Consider the following 18,609-nt stretch of genomic DNA (forward strand, 5'->3'; position numbering starts at 1 on the left):
CCCTTTCCATCCCTGCCTGAACGCCTGCTTGTCAGTATTACACTCGCATCTCATACGGCGTTAGCATAGACGTTCTTGTGCGCACGGCCGGAATCTTCTGTTTCTCCCTTCCACCATGTGGACTGCAGCACCAGGGAGACGGCACTCGGAGAGAGGAACACGCGCTCGCAGTCTCGCATCCCGCAGTCATCGAACGATCTTATCCGTCGGAATCACAGATGCGACGCACACATTCTGGTGTTTCTCCGGCACTCAGTGGACGGGGGGCTTCCTTCAGCACGCATAGGATAGACACTGAATCTTACGCCGTTCCGTCAGGAACTGCTTTAGCCAGCTCCTCCGCTTCTCCCGAGCAGAGATGCCTACACGTGAGGACTAATAGAGCATCGGTTTCTCAAGTCCCGCGGTCAGATTTGTCGCCCAATTCTTCCGAGGCTCTTGCGGCAATACAGCGTTTGAGAGAAGTGCGCGGTTACAACTTACCATCCCGATTGTCGCCCCTGAGCTTCCCCACTAGTACCTCCTCGTCAAGCCACGGGAGACTCCCAAACCCACGCGCGGGCAACGCCCAACTGGCTTCCCCCGAGTCCGTGCCCGGGGCCACTCAGCCTGCAGGGCGCTGGCATGGAAGTGACGCTGCCCTATACTCTTGCAGTCTCTACGGCCAGGGAAAGAATGCCACTCTCTCGGTTGACGCGAGAAGTGACTCGGAGGCAAGACAGCTGGTAGTTGCTGAACCAGGCCCAGCTGACCGGGCTCGGGTCATGGCAGATTTGTATAAGGAGGCGTCTTCATCGGCGACTTCACGCGACTTAGGGGAAGCAGCGCTTCTCTGCGCGACACATCCAGAAACACGCTCGCCACACCTGTTTCGTTCATCCTCATCCGACCGTAGCGGGCTGACGCAAGAAGAGCCCGGGCGCACAGAGGATTGTGAAGCTTCTGGACAAGTGAAGCAAGAGCGGGGAAGGCAAGCACCGCGCACACAAGAGGAAGGGCCTCGGCGCGCGCCGACAAGCCCTGAAACAAGCCGTTCCTTAGAAGTGTGTGGAGACCGTACTACTTCTCGGAGTGCCGCGGTCCAAGCGGTAGGACAAAATTCCGCATCCCCCCCGACAGAAGAAGAGGCAAGGTTCTTTCTAGCGTCTTTACTGAAAAGTCCTCTGCATAATCTACCGCTAGCTCCTTCGCTGATGGAGCGCATTCGGCGGCACTGGGCTAAGGCTGCCAGGGACGAACCGTGAAAAGCCGATGTCGGGGTGGAAAGCTATTTGACATTCTTGCGGGGTAGTATGCCTTACGGTTGCTAGCCGCAATGCATGGAAAGAGAGCACGAAGGGATCCATGTACGAAGAGGAAACTGCGTCATTTATTCGGCAAGGAGATAGGGCTTCTGTTGCTGAGAAGACGCGCCTCTTCATCGCCTTGCTTGCCAGTCCTGATGGCACTGCTGCGACGAGCCAGGGCGTCGATGCTCCGCCTGCCTCCACTGGCGGACCAAGCTACCAGAACGCAGCAGTGCCCCTCAAACAGTGAGCAAATGCGGCAACCGAGAAAAAAGCACCCCCCGGCAATCGGCAATGAGTCATGTCTGTTTCTGAAAATCTTTTCAACCGGGAGCGTTTCTTCTTTCTGGCTGCGGACGGCGCACAACCGGATACCGCGCAGATCATGCGTGCATGCTGGTTTTAGGTTACTGACGGACGGCACACTGCAACACCCTCGAGGGCTTGCGCGCGGGCGTGCCCTTCGATGTTGTCCGTTTTCAGGACTAGTTAGGAAGGTCCTTGCGTGGATTCGAAGTGAGGTCGGCGTTCTCCTTATGACTGGGTATGTCTGTCGTCGCACTACTGCTTTCGTGCAAAAAGCCCCGGTTCGTATTTCGGCTTCTTTCGAGTTTGGGGAGCGCTGTACACTGTTCTAATCAAACAGAGTTTTCCAAACAGTTCAGTGTGTAAACTGTATACCCGAGGTAGTTGGACAGGGCAGAGGCAGGTCCGAAAGCCGCATCAGAAGTGGGTTGTCATCCCGAACCCGTCGAGAATTCAGCGCGCACGGAATCAGATTTAGGTTATTGTAGTATTCTTGGTGGCAGTGCCCAACTGCACGTTGCCCTCTTCCCTGTCACGCTTCGATTGTCCTAGCCTTGTGGACCGTGACCGAATTTCGTGTAAGGGCCGGCCTGGCATCCCACGACAGCATTTCGATGCAGTCTCACTCGGGAACATGATAACCATTTTTTACGACATCAGGAACACCCACCAGCAGACAACCAACTGCGCTGCGGTGGTGAACGGCTGGTCAAACCCCACAAGCAACAGAGTAAACGTCCCAGATGTCGTTTGAGTATAGCAGGGTATGAATACGTAACGATTCCGCTCAGAGCATTCAAGCACCCCGGTCGTCTTTCCGGGATGGCGCGCACACTGCTTAGTTGGTTTCTCTGCAGGCACGGCAACAGCGGTGCCACCCGTGCGCACACGCGATTGAGCATCGTCCAGACTCACAGGGTTGGGGAAGGGGCGCAGCAGTTGCGGGCTTTACCGAAGAGAGGAAGGCTGGTACGAGGAAGTGAAGAACCAGCACCCCAAACTTGCAGGCGCGTAGCACTGCTGCAGCGCTGTACCTGGGCCTGTCCGAGCCTCCGCCGGAGTCGAGACCGGCCGCGGCCCCTATCTCAATAAGAAATCGCGAATGGGGGAAGTTTGGAGAATGTTGAACTCGGCCGCAGAGCATGCGCACGATGTGAGTAGTTTAACTGATGTAGTGTCCTGCTGCGGTAGTGAAGCAGACTGTCTCCTCAATCAACAAATCAGCCCAGACTGCTGAGCGACAGCGGGCTGCTTGTTAGTTGCAGTTTATCATTCGTAACCCCAGGCTGGTCCCAGGAGCTGAGTACATGCCCGGGTGTCCATATCGCCTGGCCACACTGGGACAACCTCAGGTCTCGTCCGCTGACTTGGCGCGGCGGCAGGACAGGGGAGCAGCGTCATCAATATAGACCGTAGAATCTGTGTAGCTTTTTTAACCGTTGTAGAGACATCGCTCTTCACACCCGCCTCCTAAGGTCACACAGACGAGCAGCCTCTTGACATCAGTTGGAGAGCGAGCGTCCAGTGAGAACCTCGTTCTATAACACAGGTCGTCGTGACGTGAAGCGCTCCCCCGTCCGGGTTAGTGAGAGTTCCGTGCAGCGCCACTACACCAGCTGAACTGCGCCGTGCCAGCGGCCTTCACGAGGTCCTGTCAATATTTGCTGACGAATTCCACGGTCCTCTTCGCCCTAGTGGAATAAGCAGCCCGAGATCAGACCCGTTCGGGGCTCGGTGACCGGTGTTGGGCCGCGGATTTCCGAGCCCGCTTACATAGGGTAATCGCTGTTCGCGACAAGAGACGCGTGGAGTAGTTGTGCGGAGGTGGTGAGAATGACCTATGAAAACTCCCAAGGAAACATTAGCTAGCGACTTCTTTGCTTTGACTGCTACGTCGTCTTCTCTCGAAAAACTGTCGAAGTTCCAGTGGTGTCACAGTTCTTGGAATTGAGGGATGCGTCTCAGCGTCGATTGTGTCACGGTGCGTGTTTCCGCCAACCTGATGTACGGCACTTAACGTGAAACTGTGCCCTCGGTTTTTAACTCCACTCCTGGGACATGGCTACCCCGGAACGGCAAAGAACACTTAGTGAATCAGGCAGGCGTTTGCGTGCGAGCACGAAGCTGCGTTCTTGTGTCTAGAGTCATTTTCCGCTCATGACTGTGCAAAGTTTCTGCTCTCATGTGGCCGAATTTTTCTCTGTGCGGACGCCGAGGAGTTCGCGAGCAGAGTGAAGAGAAGAGAGGGAACAAGGAAGCGCTGCACACTCCTAGCTTCGTGCCAGCCCTCGGGCCGTCCGACGTCATCAGCATTGCGTCACTGTGGCCATGCCGCTGGCGGCTCTCGATGAAGAAGCTTCTGGCAGTGATGATCTTCTGCATGACAAGCGTGTTGAAGGTCAGGGCGGCTTCATCTCCAGTTGAAAAAGTCACCTCTCCTGAAGAAGAAGTAAGCTTCTTCGCTCCAGCCGAGTTTGAGACAGGAGCGGACAGTGGTCGATAAAGTGGGTTCGGGTATCCGAGAGTGTTTGGCTCGGCGCTGCATCTGTCTTGTACGGCGAAGCCTGTCTTTCCCTCAGTGGATCTCGGCTTCGGGTGGCACTCAGATGTACTGTTGGAGTGAGAGGGGCACACCGTGCGAGCAGTTCCCCTGCAGTCGCCGCACCATGCAGTGCGCGGATGCAAGCCGTCGAAACGTGGTTTGGATTCAGTCTGGCTCATCGGAGTTTCTCAGTGACATATCCTCCGCTGACGTGTTGCCCCAGAGGTGGCATCCCAGCAGGCGTCACTCTTCAAGTTGCCTTCCGCCCCTGTCCAGTTGCCTCTAGTTCAACTAAAGAAATCGCAGGCACCGATTCTGTGGATTCTCGACCGGCAGTCAGGTCACACCTTGTGGATCCTAGGGCTGTCGTTGACCCTGTAGTAAAAGTCTTTATTTGGCGAGTGCTACTGTGGAATGGTTTTCTCTCTTCACATGAGCTGGTCCCCGAACGGGTTCTTACCCTTGGTCAGCGGTGGGTTTGAATCTGCAGCCAAGTTGGCGAGGTCGGGGAACGTAAGGTGTGTGCTTTTACTCACCGTTCAGAACACCAGTGTCGAGACGTCCAGGCCTCCTTACAAGAGCGCGCAGGATGTGTTCCGTCATTTGCGCCCCTCGATGCTGAGACACCAGCTTCTGGTGGACGAATGGTATCTGAAAACAGCTGCGGTGACCATGCAAAATTTGCGAAATTACAACGAAGATGTAAGGAGTACAACAAGTGTGCGGACGCCACTGAGGCGTTTCTATTGGATCGGATAATGACAGCGTCTGTGACCTTTTAAGGATACCACGGTGCCGATGCTACACTGGGTGAGGGGGTACCCTGCACGTTGCGAGTAGCGGTATCACGGATTCCGTACGAGCTCCCCACTTTACACTTGCCCAGTTGCCATGTGAGGGTGTTGGAGTTGGCGACAGATCAAACATTTTGCCGTGCGTTAGTTTCTAGAGTCTTCCTTTGTTTACGCTCGCTATGGGCCGCTGAGAGTGGCCTGCAAGCTTGGTTACTGCACTCGTGAGCCCGGACGCAGGTCTTTTTCCATGTAGTCGTGGACAGTGTCTGTTGTTAGCACGTGGAATCAGGGAGCTCTCGCTGAAGAACAGTTTTAGCCCTGATACGGTGATCTGGTGCTAGCTGGCCGCCCCGCTCTTCCTGAGCTGATTCTGTCTCCGCAGTGTCAATACTTTTTGTGTAGGCTGTCCTGGTTACGGCAACGCTACCCAGGTTCCCTCTGGTACGCATGCAGGCTGTTTTCGATGGCCATGGCGGAGACGTAGTCTCTCGGTGGCTTGCCGAATGTGCACCACGTCATTTCAGTAAGCTTCAGGTGTCGTTAGAGTCGCCCGTCTACCCCTGTCTGTGGGTAATGGTGCGGGTTACGTGCTTCTAGTCTGTTTTGGAGTGGAGGTTGTTCAACTGGGGCGGCATTGCCCCTTTCGTCTATCGTTGTATAACTGCTGTCTCCACAGATACAAAGCTGTAAGTCTAGCGGTGACTCTCTGTCGAAGCAGACCTTCTTTGGGTCTCCGTTGGGTGGTAACCAGAGCCTGCAGAAGCCCGTTTTCTTGCACCGCATAAGACTTACCTGAGAAGCTGGGAATTCATTCAGTTGTGTGTCTCCGCTCCATAGCTGGTTTGAAGCTAGAGTCTCGGCATTGTGTCTACAGAAATCTGTGTCGGGGAAACCAAGTATAGGTAGTGGCCCATGGCGTACCCCCAAGGTGGGTTTTTATCGCTTTGCTTGAGGACGCCAGATTTGTTGGAGCAGTGAGGGTGGTCGCGTCGCTTGGGATGTTTGCGCTAAGCATTGTTTTTTTGTCCCATCTGCTTCACTTCTGCGGCCCTGTCAAGTTTCTACCTACGTCGGGCCTTTTGACGGGACTCTTTCCTGCGAACTGAGATGGAGTACTTGTTTTCAGATACACTTCGCGACCTCTCCAACAGGGAGCTGACACGGGTATGTCTCAGTATGGACAACGAACTGCGGGGTTTGTCCACAACAGTCGGGACTGGCGGAAGCACAGGTATGTTCTTTCCTCATCCACCGCGCTACCCGGCGGCTGTTCGTGTCAACTCAGTATGCAGGTCTCGACTGCTGTGGTATGTAACTGTTTCTGTGGTGCTTTTACTGAACTGTAACTGCTTGGCCGAGTGTACTGGCAGATTCAGTGTTTTCGCTCTGCGTGACTCAGATGTACTGCAGAGAGAAGTCGTGGGTGTTGTTCTTATCTCCGCCAAGCGCATTAGCTTCGAGCTTGGTGTATTCTCAAGTTTTTATTTCGCCAGACTGGAAGAGCCGTCAATGTGTATTTCCCCGAGTTTCACATCAGTTGCAACATTGAGGGTTGGGAGTTCTTTGTTTTGTTCGGCTTCTCGCTCTGTTTTTTTTCAAGCGACCATAGTTCTGACGGAGTTCGTCCCCGGGAGGGAGACTCTTCCACTGGTTGGAAGGGAGATCGTGCCGTTGATGGACACCAAGTTTCGAAGCATTAGCGAGGTGGTATATGGAGAGAGTCACCCGCCTCGGCTTAATGTCCTCGGATCAGATGGTAGAGGATTCTTCAAGCTTCACGTCGTTCAAATAGGCAAGTGCGGAGCAGGGTTTTCTTTCTCTTGTGGTTAACGTTCCAAAGTAACAAAGACCTCAGTTGGAAAGCTATCTACCGGAGTTTGTTATACGCCTTCCTCAGTGAGCAGCCATCGAGAGTTCTTTGAAACACTGCGTTTTACAGGGTGGCATTTTCCGCACGGACTCTCTTTTTCAGTTGTAGATTGTGTTGCTCCTTGACTTTCTTCAGAATAAAGAGAGGACATGAGTGGTCCTGGTCCACTTTTAGTTTGTTGATTTCCTCCGGCCAAATACAGCTTTGTTTTCACGTTTATGCGGAGATTTCTGCTGCAACTCACACAGTGCAGTACGCTGCCGAGGCTGCTGAGCTCCGCTAGGGGGGGCTGGTGAAATCAAGTACCGGGTCAACAAGTAGTCCCATTTCAAGAAGAGAAATTAGAGAGGGATAAGAGATTGTTGAAGACAAAGTTTCTGTTTCATTAGTCAAAGGTACCACTACATACTCAAGTGACTGCCGTGAAGTAACTACGTAGGATCTTCAAAAGGTAGTGTTTTTTCGGGTTAACGCAGCATCTTGCTTCAAATAGCATTCGTAGGTTCCACTTTTGTTATCCAGAGTCAATCGAGGACGACGCATTGCACCACTGTATCAATCAGAAGCAGTACAGTATATGCTCATGAAGTAGCTGCCATAGATTGTTCAGTTATATTCGTTGGCGCGGAGATGGAGCGGGTCAGAGGAAATGCCGCGCCTGCTGAGGATTCTGCGAGAACACATGGCCACCACATCATTGCAATCTCGACGTGGCGGGGGAACGTTTAGTCGAGAGTACACAAGAGTAGCACCTACTCAGGCCCCTGTTGTCGAAAAGAGACAGTATCTCGGGTGTGTATCCTGTAGCCTTACAACTCGGAAGACTGCTCTGTGCGCGCGATCTACATCGAGTGAGAGAGAAGGCCTTCTGTTTCTCTTACGCTGTCGTGACTGTTGTGAGGGTAAGGAGTTTTGCGTGGTATTTTGCAATCTCTCGTTCTTTGTGTTTGTCGCAGGGGACAGCAGAGCTATGCTTTCTGCACCCAGGGGATTTTCAGCACTCACAGTGGATCACAAGCCCGCGAGTGACAAAGAGAAGAAGAGGATTCGCGACGCTTACGGAGATGTGGTCCCAGCCAGCGGTTCGCTTCGTATCAACGGCGTCCTGAACGTCTCCAGAGCTTTTGGAGATTTCGTACGTTGCATGCTAAGCCACATCGGACACCAGGAAACTCACGCTGCAGGAAAATGTTGTCTGGTCACTGGATTCTGTTAGCAGTTGTGGGCAGAACGAAGTCTGTTATGGAGTTGATATGTCATGTTGCACGCTGTGTGTTTCCTCGTTTAGCGGCACTTTCGCAGCTGGACTGCTATGGAGGTAATCGCTTTGCCTGCCGTTTCCTGGCGTAGGCACGAATGTGGATATCAGCTTTGTGGTGATAGATGCATACTATACCTTTTCGCGTGCCTGTGATCCCATGCCTAAAGATCCGTGTTTTTGAACTGGCCTTGCAGGCGTCCGGACAACCATGTGCACTTGTACGTGGCTGGACTAATTTCATCCGTACATCTCGGGCTTTCCGTGTTCGCACCCTGGTACTTGAAAGCAATTGCCCGACAGCCCTTCCCGAAGTATGCCGGTGCCTGGCATGAGGGTCTTCTCTTGTCTTTATCTACAGCTCGTCATGGTTCTTCCTTTCCATTTCCTGCATCTGTGTTTATGTATTTTGGGCAGTTTCTGAAGGATATATGGTGGCGGAGCGCAGAAAAGCAAAAGGTCATATGTGTGCCGGATGTACGTCGGTTTGTTGCGGTCCCTGGTGACATATTACTTATTTCTTCTGATGGTGAGTGACTTCTCAAGTAGCGATGTGCGCAGTGCTTTTTTGAGCTGCGTGACATCACCGTCCGCCTGTGCGTTCAGAACATGCAAAACTTCTTTGCATAGTTTGCAGTGCCCAGATGTGTAGCAGGTTCTCTGGCCGTCCGTGCCACAGGAAACCCGGGTTCGGCTGGACTTTATATTCGAGACACAGACAGTCAGTATCTTACGCGATGTAGGGCCAAGTGTAGCTATATCTTGTTGCGTAACTCGTCTCGGTCCGGTGTGTGCGCGTGTGATTTCTCCTCGGCTGCCTGCAGTTTAGAGATAGACCTCCTGCACCATCAGCCTTTGCGGAAGCCTGTGTTTGTGCAGCCACCCAGGTACATCCGTGTTCACACGAGTGTTTACTCACGGCTTAGCGAATTCGTCCCTGATGCAGCCATCTTCTGTGGACGCACATCTGACCTGTCGATCCACCGAAGATGAAAGTTTTCATCAGTCTTCTCTCTCTCCCGGCTAGTTCACAAGTATATGCACCTTCAGCGCGTAGGTTCAAGCTGAGAAGTTGCAGGGTGCGGCATAGGTCTGTAGAGGCTGGAAGAACACTTGCCTTCATGAAGAGTTACATCATTGTTGGGTGTCGTCTGTGTCGGTCTCGCGTCGAATACTAGGTATTTACGTGGAATCTTGAACCCAGTTCACGTCTGTAAGCACCGCATCTGCTCTGTAATTTGGACGAAGGTGCAGCACGGTTTAGTGCGACCCTGCATGAAGTGCGAGTTGCCAGCCTTACCCGGGTAGGGATGCATACCAGGATACGTCTCAACGAGAGATCACTGTTGTTCGGATGGTTCTTACAGAGGTGTGCTTCCCGTTTCTGCGTGGAGACTTCGGACGACAAAATCTTCTAGTTAGATGGGCGGCCGATTGGTCGGATCTTTTCTAGGGTACATTGTACGCGCAAGACTGTACTGAACATTTAGACTGATGGTCGAATGCTACTGCTTGTCTACGTATACATTCAGTCCAGTTCCAGAGCACCGGGGCCACTGTTGAGAGGAAGTGGCGTCAGTGTGTGGCCAAACTGCAATCCGTTTCTACACACGGGGCGTCTTGGGACATATGGTAGACTATAACCAGCGGATCTGGTCTAATCATGCGGGCCTTGTCGCATACGTTCCTTGTCGTCTGTGGGCTAACCTGCGGGAAGATTGGCGTGTCCGTGCCTCTGGCGTATCTACAATGGTATGTATCCCCGCATCTGTAAGAAGACAGTTTGGAGTGACTTCTTGCCGTGAGGAATCAGTGTAAGTAATCGAGTATTTTTACTTTCCGTTTGTCGCGATCTTGTGGTGTCAGGAATATTCGGGGAAGATACACGTAGCCGCGAGGCCGTTATGGACATTGTTAGAGACAAAGCTAATGCGGGCGCAACCTTGCAACAGATCGCGCTGGCAGTGGTTCAGAGGGCGTCTTGGGATTCTGGAGACAACATAAGTGTTATTTTGTCTCTGTTTCAAGGCGTTCCTCAGCAGCAGGCCGAGGTCCTGGAAGTTGTTTCAAGTTCTAGAGGCAAGTGCATACGTTATATCACTCTCAAGATTCAGTTGTTCTTCGGAATATATGGAGGATGTCCGGGGACGTCCCCATAGGTATATTTTGGAGAGAGAGACGGACGCCCACATGTGTGTACTCACTCCATGCATACACCTGTTACAGGTGTACTCACTGCATGCATACACCTGTACACTGTACAACCGTCATGATTTCGGTCCAACTGGGAATTCAGTAGCACCCGGGTTTTGCTGTATGGTGGTTTCCCACTCGCTCTCTGACAGTATCGAATGTAACACATACACCCGGAGACAGATCGGGCACAGCTCTAACTTTGACACATACTTCTACGTCTGTCTACGTAGATAAAGCAAGGAAGGACCGGGATAGTGAGGGACATAATCAACCCTTGTACGGTTCGTACCTACTTGACTTTTCAGTTTCAGCTAAGGAGTCCCTTGTTTACAGCTTTGTACCGTTATTCCGGAGCTATAGTCGTGGCTGATCAGTTGTATGTCGGATGAGTAGAGCCTGTAGTGTGACTAGACATCCGATCAAAATTAAGACTTTGACGATACTCGAGGGAGAGTTCGGGAACGTTCTGTTTAGCACATGCCCCATGGCGTGACACGGAACCTTCAAACGTGGTTGAGAATTCGGATGGCCAGTGGTCTTGAGGGAGACGCGTCTTCTTCCACATTTGGTCCACGGTCTAGGTCTGCAGCGGGGCGTTGAGCTTGCGAATGCTTTTTGCTCAGGGGACGTGTTGTTCTCGCAGCCCAGACCAGACCTGCTACGGCCAAGCCGAAATCGGATGTCGAGATTTCGTAGAGGAAGTTACACAGGAGTTGCTATGACCTTTCCGCGTACTGCGGCAAGAAGACCATCACCTTCCGCTACGTCGTGACAAGCGAAGAAAGGTTTTTAGCTTGAAGGACAGGGCTCAGGTAGATATGTTCTTGGTCTTCCGTGTTTTTCGGTTGCACCCTCGTGGGGACACGTATTGACACTTTTCCGCCGCTTTTGACTCTTCAGTGCAAGGAAATTGCTCCTCGTAAGTGTTAACTCTTCAGGGAACTGGTATGGTTAATAGTTCCTTTATCTTCCGAAGACGCTTTCTGGTAAGCGCGATACAGCAGGAAGCAGACTGTTCGGACAAAGCAAACGTGTGTTTACGGCATGCGGAGGTTGGTCGTTTCGGAGTGTTTTCAGTTGATTTGGCGTCACGAAGTTCTTTATGTGAGCTAATGCAGCCAGGGTGAAATGCGGTGCCGCCGAGGATGGATTTTCAGAGTCGTAGGGGGGGGGGGCGGTGACGATGAAGATGGCGGCGGGTGTCGAGAATTCTTTATCACTGTGTGTCTCTGGACGGTGAAAAAGACTGGCTTGCGGAAGAGTGAGCGTTCGTAGAACGGGTTTGATCTTCTATCACTTTGAGGACCTTGGTGTCTTCTAGCACATGCCGTTATAGATGCGGCTGTCCTATTTTTCTAGGCTGCCCGGAAGCATATGTCAGTACGCGTACAGTCCGTGCGAGAGAGTTATGCTTTATGTGACTCAAACGGATGAGGTTACCCCTTACACAGTCGCGCGTGCGTACTTTGGATCTTCAGTCTTCTGATGCCCTTTGGCGGTACAGTTAGGTTAGTGGAGTGAACGGGCAGAGCGACACTCTGGGGCTCCTTCACCTCCATGTTTCTCTAGTTTCGCCTTCGGTTGGTTCTGTTGTAGTTTACGTGTGCTGACCGGGGAAGTATATCACATAAAAAGATGTTACGAGGTTTTTGCGATGCAATACCGGGTAACAAGATCAAACAGGGGGGTGCTTCCAGTTACCTGCTTTTCTCGTGTCTGCAGTGTCTGTGCGCTACGTTTCTCGCGGCGACCGTCTCTGACTGCTCTCAGTGTACGCTTGTGTCCGAGCTCTAACGATGTGCAGTATTCCAGGTTGTACTATATGCTAGTGTCTCGTTTATTGTTCACATTATTTGGAGGCTGTGTGGTCGAAGCCTCTACGGCAGTCGCGTATGCTTACTGTCGCAGATCGTTTAGCTTGTCGGAGGCTGGGGTTGTCTGGAATTTACTTGCGTTCGTGTAGTGACACGAACCTACGTCTCGTACAACAGCGAGAAGGAGGTCTATTTCACTAGTTGCTCGGTAGTTTTACAATTCGTTGCTGTTGCAACTCTGGAGATAGAAAAGGGCGGGTCGACAAGACAAAAGGACGGACTGACAATACAAGTTAGATTTATTCGGCGGCAGAATCGAGTGGGGTTCATTTCCACCTAGCCTGAGGCCCTGCTGAACGATCTCGCGGAACGGTTTCTTTCGCTTCCATGCCACTTCTTCACTTCAGTTCTCCGGAGGTGTTGTTCTTTGGGGGCCAAGCAGACCGGACGGAAAAAGGCTCTGCTCGGGCCGTAGGATAAGCATCACACGGGAAAATGGCCCTTTTCGTGCTGTCGCGTCCCCCAGGCCGTAGTGGCTTGGCGCGCTCGGGCACTGACCGTGCCGCCGAGCTTTTTTTGTGAAACAAACAACTGTGGGGAAACCAGATACGCCGGAGTATGAATGGGATTCGTCTATACAGTTTCTCGTCCGGGTTCAACTGCACCTGTTCGGGATCGGAATGCGGCCCTTTATTCTTGAGGGATCTCGTTTGCTTGCTGTAGATTGGAACAAGGGAAATATGCGGGAGGCAGCTCTGACGTTCGCTACTTCCAGTCCGCATCATGGATACCTCTCCTATTTGAGAAGATCTTCCAGCAACAAGCGCACAGATCCCTACTGTGGGGGGGTGATGTATAACAATTGTAGCAGGTGTACAAGACCCCGAGCTTAGCACACTTGGAGTCGGGATTGCACGTTGTGCACGCCTCGGGGTTGGGGCGCAGTTTACCGGTTTCTGTCGCACTGGAGTGCCAGGGCAGGTTTCTGTCCGGCCACGTCTATCGGAGGCGCGTGGTGGTGTCGTGTTCACCCGTAGTTGAAACGCACGGCTTTGTTGCGGTCGGGCGGCTCTCAATTCACTTCCGGTGGAGCGCGGACAGCGTTTCCTGGTGATGCGGTGCATGCTTACCCGCCGGAGCGTAGACTGTAATGAATTTTCTCCACGAGAGGTCTGAAAGGCGGCCTCTAGTTCAGTCTGCTCACTTGTCAGGTACAACCTCGTGAAGTACTTCAGAAGTGGTCTCTTGTGTAGTCTGTTCACATGTCAGACCAGTCCGAGAGTGTGTGAACTGTTTTTCTGTTCGGCGTGAGACTGCTTCCGTTGTCATTTGCTGTCATGGCAAACCCGCTATAGCGGTCGTGCGGCAGGGTTGCAAATGCGTGGCAGCATATGGACAGTAGAGGGATACTCTGTATGTTTCGCCCGCCATCATCACACGTCTGCATAGTCTACCGCAGCGACTTCGTCGCGGCCTGGTGTATCACACCACTGGCTGAACGGCATCATTGACCTTCGGATTAGGTATCACCGCTGAGCTGGCTGGTGCTCGCGATGTATGAGACATTGTAGATTGGTTCAGGCCGAACGAATTAGGCTCTCTTGGGGAAGTTCACTTCATATGGTCGCCACTTTTGAAGTGTTCGGTATGCTTAGGTCCTATGCAGCGTTCTAGTTTTGAGCCCTCCAGGAGGCGGACCGGACGGAGTAGAAGGAGACAAACTTGCGCAGATTCAGGAGACGCAGGATTCCCTCGTGTTAGGGGTAGTTTTTTCTGTGTTCCGTTCACGATCTTCAACCACAGGAACTAGGGTTGTCCCCGGTGTGCCCGTCCGTGTGACACACGCAACTACGCGAGCGACTGTTCTCGGGCAATGTAATGCGCTTAAGGGGTTAGGGGTGAGTCGTTCGGCCAGCCGGTTGGGCACTAAGAAGTGATCATCGTTATGGTCTACACTTTCCTGAGGGGTTCAAAAGCGTGTGTGGCTGTCGGGGCCACGCCAAAAAGTTTGATTCACAGCGTTGCGCGTTAACGGGATGCGCGACCTCTGGGCCGTCGACGGTGCTCCCCATAGAGCGCGTGCCAAGGTCATGGCCGACATAGCCCATTATGCGCATATGAAATTCGCGAACGCTACCAGTAGGTACGCCTGTCCCCACCGTTTTTTATGGAACGCCATCAGCGTGGCTAGTGACGAACACGTGTCCAACAAAGGAGCAGAAAGCGCTCTTCCTCCAGTCTGTCGCCGAAAGTCACCGGCCCCTCGGTTTGGACTCACACTGTTTACAGACGTTGGGCAGCAAGTTGTTAGTGTGGAAGCCAGCGGGCCGAAGTAACAGTGAGAATCTGAACTTCTTGACGTCCTGGCAAACGTCCAGATGCCATACAGTAGTCGCGCGCCTCCGGGTCGACAGCAGATCACAGTTCGGTGGAAGTCCGGTTGAGGCCTGCACTCGACAGTACCACTACTGTCCCACTCAGGCCACGATTCCATTCTCCCTACCAGCAGATTGCCTAGCCCGGGTTTTGCTTGCATGCAGGGATTCGTTGCCGGATCCCGATTCGAGAGGCCACGACGGTTTTACGGGGAACTGACTAAGATGCTTTTTCCGCAGTCTGAAGAGCGGCCGACTCGAACTACGGGTGGCAAGGCGGAACAGACTACAAGGCAACATCGTGTAATTAGAGCCGTGCTTTCATGAGTCTGTGGAGGGCCCGTGTTCTCTTTCTTCAATTGAAACAGACACGAAGAAGGGCCTGTCCACTTTCCACCTCACAGCACTTGCTGTGTCACGTCTGTTTGTCCGAGCTGCCGACAATGTGAGCACGGGGGTCTTTCCCGTTCTTATCCACTTCAGCGGACAAGTCGCATCTCTTATCTTCACATGGTCTACATTCTCGCGAGATTAGCCATGCGCGCGACGTTGACACCGCAAATGCATGCAGCGAGGTCTTCTTTTTTTTCAATATGAGCCAAGGGTTACGCATTTCCACTGGCAATACATCCGAAATCCTTTCGGCCGATGAAAGACATGAAGGGGACGGTGCTGAAGTAATGGCTTGGCAGAGACTAGAGAACACGCGAGCCCATTCCGGGAGCGGCGACGATACGGTCGCTCGCATTGAGGAAAGAGCTTCTCAATCGGATTTCATATCTCGGTTGCCTGTATCCTTGCAGCAACCGGCATATTTCCTGCGTAGTCTATCAAGGGTTGTAACACGGACACGCTCGCCCTACGAAGACTCCGCAGCAGGTGCCGAGTGGGGCTGCAAATCGTCGGCAACACAAGATTCTGGGGATTCAGATGTATCAACAGAAGCATCGACAGCTTCCGATCACCTACCATACGCAAATGCGCAACAGGTTCCTTCTCATGATCCTGCCTCCCGCCTGTCGTCTTCTCTCGGATCATCTTCTGGTCCTGCATTAGTGGGACTAGCTGTGGGATGTACTGTATGGTGGGGGTGGCGGTCCGTGCGTGTGCTTGAGAGGGCTCTGGAAAGACGTTACGCCGACATTGCCTATCAGATTCGTCGCCCCGATTCGCTAAGCAACCGCATTGTCGCGTTCAAGTACCTCGTGAGTTACCTGACCGTCTCTACGATGCGTGTACACTACTCTGCTCTGTAGATACGCCTCCCTGACACAACCACACGCATCCACACTCCTCTGACGCAGTCATTCACAAACGCTCTTCCTGTATCTTTATGGCCTGCAAGGTGAGCATGCGCGACTCAGATATGCTGCGAAACGGAAGGAATTCTCTCACGTGCACGTTGCCACGGACCGTCAAAACCTTCATACAAGTACGTGTAGATGTTCCACGATTTGGGGTGCGACCGGTGTACCTACACCTGACATGCCAAGAGCGCTGGCAGCATGAAGGTCAGAATACTGACCGCGATAGTGAAGCGAAAGGCTTTTTCGCCAGCGGTGCAACTTCCCCTCCCTCTTTTCTTCGACATCCAGATCCCATCTCGGTTCTTTGTAGTGCGAGACCGACCGGAGAGAAGTGAGGTGGAAGCAACAGTTGATTCTAGTCGCTTTAGGGTCTGACGTGTATGGGTGGTAGGTGTTACCTTCCTAGGAAGGACCACGCAACATCTCTATGCACTTCCCTCCCCATACATAGAGAGAGAGCAGGTAGAAAGGTATGTCTTTCTCTCTATACATATACATACCATAAGTTATTCTTGTGCAAGGCTAGCGGTGTGTCTCTTAAAGGTCGTGGTTGGCGTTGGGGTGTAGCCGTCAAGGGTCACTCCCTCTGGCGTTATTGTGTCTTCCTGTCCAGGTAGGAGGCGGCTTAGCTATCCCGCTTGCAGCTCTAGGAGCGTGTGCATACTTGTCTTTCAACAAAAAAGCATCCCGCGAACTCCTGAGCTCTCGACAGCCTCAGATAAACTCTTCGCATCAGGCCGATGAACTGAGTGGAGATTTTTCCTCAGTAGCTCCCTCAATTAGTTCCTCTGATTGTGGCGAGCCCGTACGGCCGGCCACAATCCCATCCGCTACACTGGGAGCTCCAGCAGGCGTGGTGAGTGCCTGCATGGCCTAAGTAGTTGAATGAACGATATGTCCGTCTTCACGTACACGCAAAAGCAAATGTCGATGCCCTACAACGTCTTTTACAGACAACAACGCTTGGATGGTATGGTTTGGTGTCAGTTTATTTCCGAGGAGTAGCGTACCTCCAGGGGTTGTCAGCAGACCTTAGGTCCCGATGAAGGAACAGCATGAGGGAGAAAAGGTTACTGAAAGAGAGATTAAGGTAAATTAACTCTAACATGCGAGAAAACAGGAAACATATGAAACAGATGTTACGAACCGGGGACTGACGGAGTCCCGGGGGGCAGGCATTTGAGCGTACAATACGTAGACGTGTCTGCGATAGATTCCTCCCTTTGTAGCGTACTAGAGGCGCGCGTTCTTTTGTATGTCTCGTGGCAGGATTTTCCATTCTGTGCTCTGACCTGCGTCAAGCGGATGCAACACATTCTACGTACCTCTGCGGGTACCCACCATGTATACACGGTCTAACTGTGCACTTTTCAAGACTGGGTGTATGTGACTGGTATCCTCCCAACATTTGCATGTGTTTCTACCTGCACTCCTGCTTACAGAGCATTCTGCCCGTGCGGTGGCAGTTTGCCGTCAAGGAAAAGGTACGTTCGGTGTTTGGGTAGAGGTTGTTTCCTGTTGTGTCGTGAGAAGCTCTCAAGTAATTCAAGAAAGGCTCCAGCCAAATACATCGATCCAGGCAGCACGGTCGTAAAGTGGGTGATCATCAATAGGGGGTCCAATGCCAGCAGACGTTGTACGCGGGAGTGCTTGATGGTGTAAGCTTACGCAATACCGTAAGACTGGCTAGTAGAGTTGTGAGCGGGCGTATACTGAAAAGTGACGACAGAGCGAGGTTCCCTTACCGTCTTTATCCGAGCCATCGATAGTGCCATTTTGACTCTAGCGCTTGTCGCACTCAAGTCTTACCGAGTTCTGACTGCGGCGCTCCGTCTTGTGATGAAACGAGATCTCGACGAGATAATAAACGCTCTCAGGGCGAGAGATACCGAATCTGCATACAGAGAGAGGTCTTTTCCAATGAACTGGCGCCCTGGGGCAGACAAACGTTTGTTCTTTCGAAATCCGCTGCTGTGAAACTCATTCAATCAGTATTCATGTTTTCCTTGTGCAACTACCGCCAACGAGGACTAAAAATAGGTATCTGTACTTTAGTTATCGTGTTTGCTTCTGCGACTTCGTGCTTGCAGCTAAATTTGTTTTCTCAAGGCTTTCGCAATTTCGTTTTTGGAGTGGTGCCGGAACGAGAAGCATGGCAGCGGTGGGCTTCCGCAGCAAGGCGAGGTCAAGCGGAAACACTTCGACCTCCCCCTTCCCCGTTCCGTGGCGGGTCACCTGATTGATTGCAACAGAAAATTCTGAGCAGTCAAGTTTACAGGTTATTACGATCATGTATCTCTCTGTCCGTAGACTCACGCCGTAACACTTGCAAAAACTTTCTTTTTTCTGGTGTAGCCTTTTCAACAAGACCGCCTGGGACAGACGGTCCGCGGGTTCAATAAGAGTACACCAACCACGTGGAGAGGATTCTCCATATTGTCCTCGGCAATGTAACTGTCTTCTGAAATAACAGCGGGTTGCTTCCTGTTATGACGCGGTACCGGTTTCAGCTCATCTAACTGACGCGTCGGGGAACAAAAGACGGGTTCGGAAAGGATGCGGCATTTGTAGGTCCTTCCTCACCAACACGGCGGTGTGCATGCTCGTTCTAGGCTCATGCAACTTTTGTCGACAAAGATACACCAAAAGAAAGCCTTTGCTGAACGGAAGGAAAGCCACCAAACTATTCTTTTAACTTTCTAGAGAATACGGAGAAAAAGAATCGGCAAGCAGGGCCGTACTTGATTCGGTTGTCCCCGCGCAACGCGGGACAGGTTCAACAACGAAGATGTTTGTCGGTGCAGCTGCTGCAAGAAGTTGTTGCAGAAAGGCACCACTCGTCGCTGACTGCCTATATTGAT

General features: G+C 52.3%; 2 protein-coding genes across 2 annotated transcripts; both read left to right on the forward strand.

Moving 5' to 3' along the window:
* Positions 1-7,756: 7,756 nt before the first annotated feature.
* CSUI_002422 (protein phosphatase 2c domain-containing protein) lies at positions 7,757-10,215 on the forward strand (the record flags this gene model as incomplete). The annotated part of the gene is made up of 3 exons (XM_068062623.1): positions 7,757-7,933; positions 8,474-8,585; positions 9,923-10,215. Exons 1-3 carry the CDS (start codon positions 7,769-7,771, stop codon positions 10,213-10,215), a joined length of 570 nt encoding a protein of 189 aa, XP_067925399.1. The 5' UTR covers positions 7,757-7,768.
* A 3,841-nt stretch (positions 10,216-14,056) lies between these two features.
* CSUI_002423 (uncharacterized protein) lies at positions 14,057-18,309 on the forward strand. Its single transcript, XM_068062624.1, has 4 exons — positions 14,057-15,646; positions 16,362-16,604; positions 17,191-17,232; positions 17,839-18,309. The coding sequence occupies exons 1-4, from the start codon at positions 15,035-15,037 to the stop codon at positions 17,989-17,991; spliced, it is 1,050 nt and encodes a 349-aa protein (XP_067925400.1). The 5' UTR covers positions 14,057-15,034; the 3' UTR covers positions 17,992-18,309.
* The last annotated feature ends 300 nt before the right edge of the window (positions 18,310-18,609 follow it).

Source organism: Cystoisospora suis (genome assembly GCF_002600585.1).
Source record: "Cystoisospora suis strain Wien I chromosome Unknown contig_1021, whole genome shotgun sequence".
Lineage (NCBI taxonomy): Eukaryota > Apicomplexa > Conoidasida > Eucoccidiorida > Sarcocystidae > Cystoisospora > Cystoisospora suis.

What these genes read in the sequence shown, in the direction of transcription:
- CSUI_002423 (XM_068062624.1), top strand. Translation starts at nt 15,035, where the DNA reads ATGAGCCAAGGGTTACGCATTTCCACTGGCAATACATCCGAAATCCTT. An exon ending in TTGTCGCGTTCAAGTACCTC is followed by an intron (nt 15,647 to 16,361) that starts GTGAGTTACCTG and finishes CTTCCTGTCCAG; the next exon opens with GTAGGAGGCGGCTTAGCTAT. An exon ending in AGTTTGCCGTCAAGGAAAAG is followed by an intron (nt 17,233 to 17,838) that starts GTACGTTCGGTG and finishes TCGTGCTTGCAG; the next exon opens with CTAAATTTGTTTTCTCAAGG.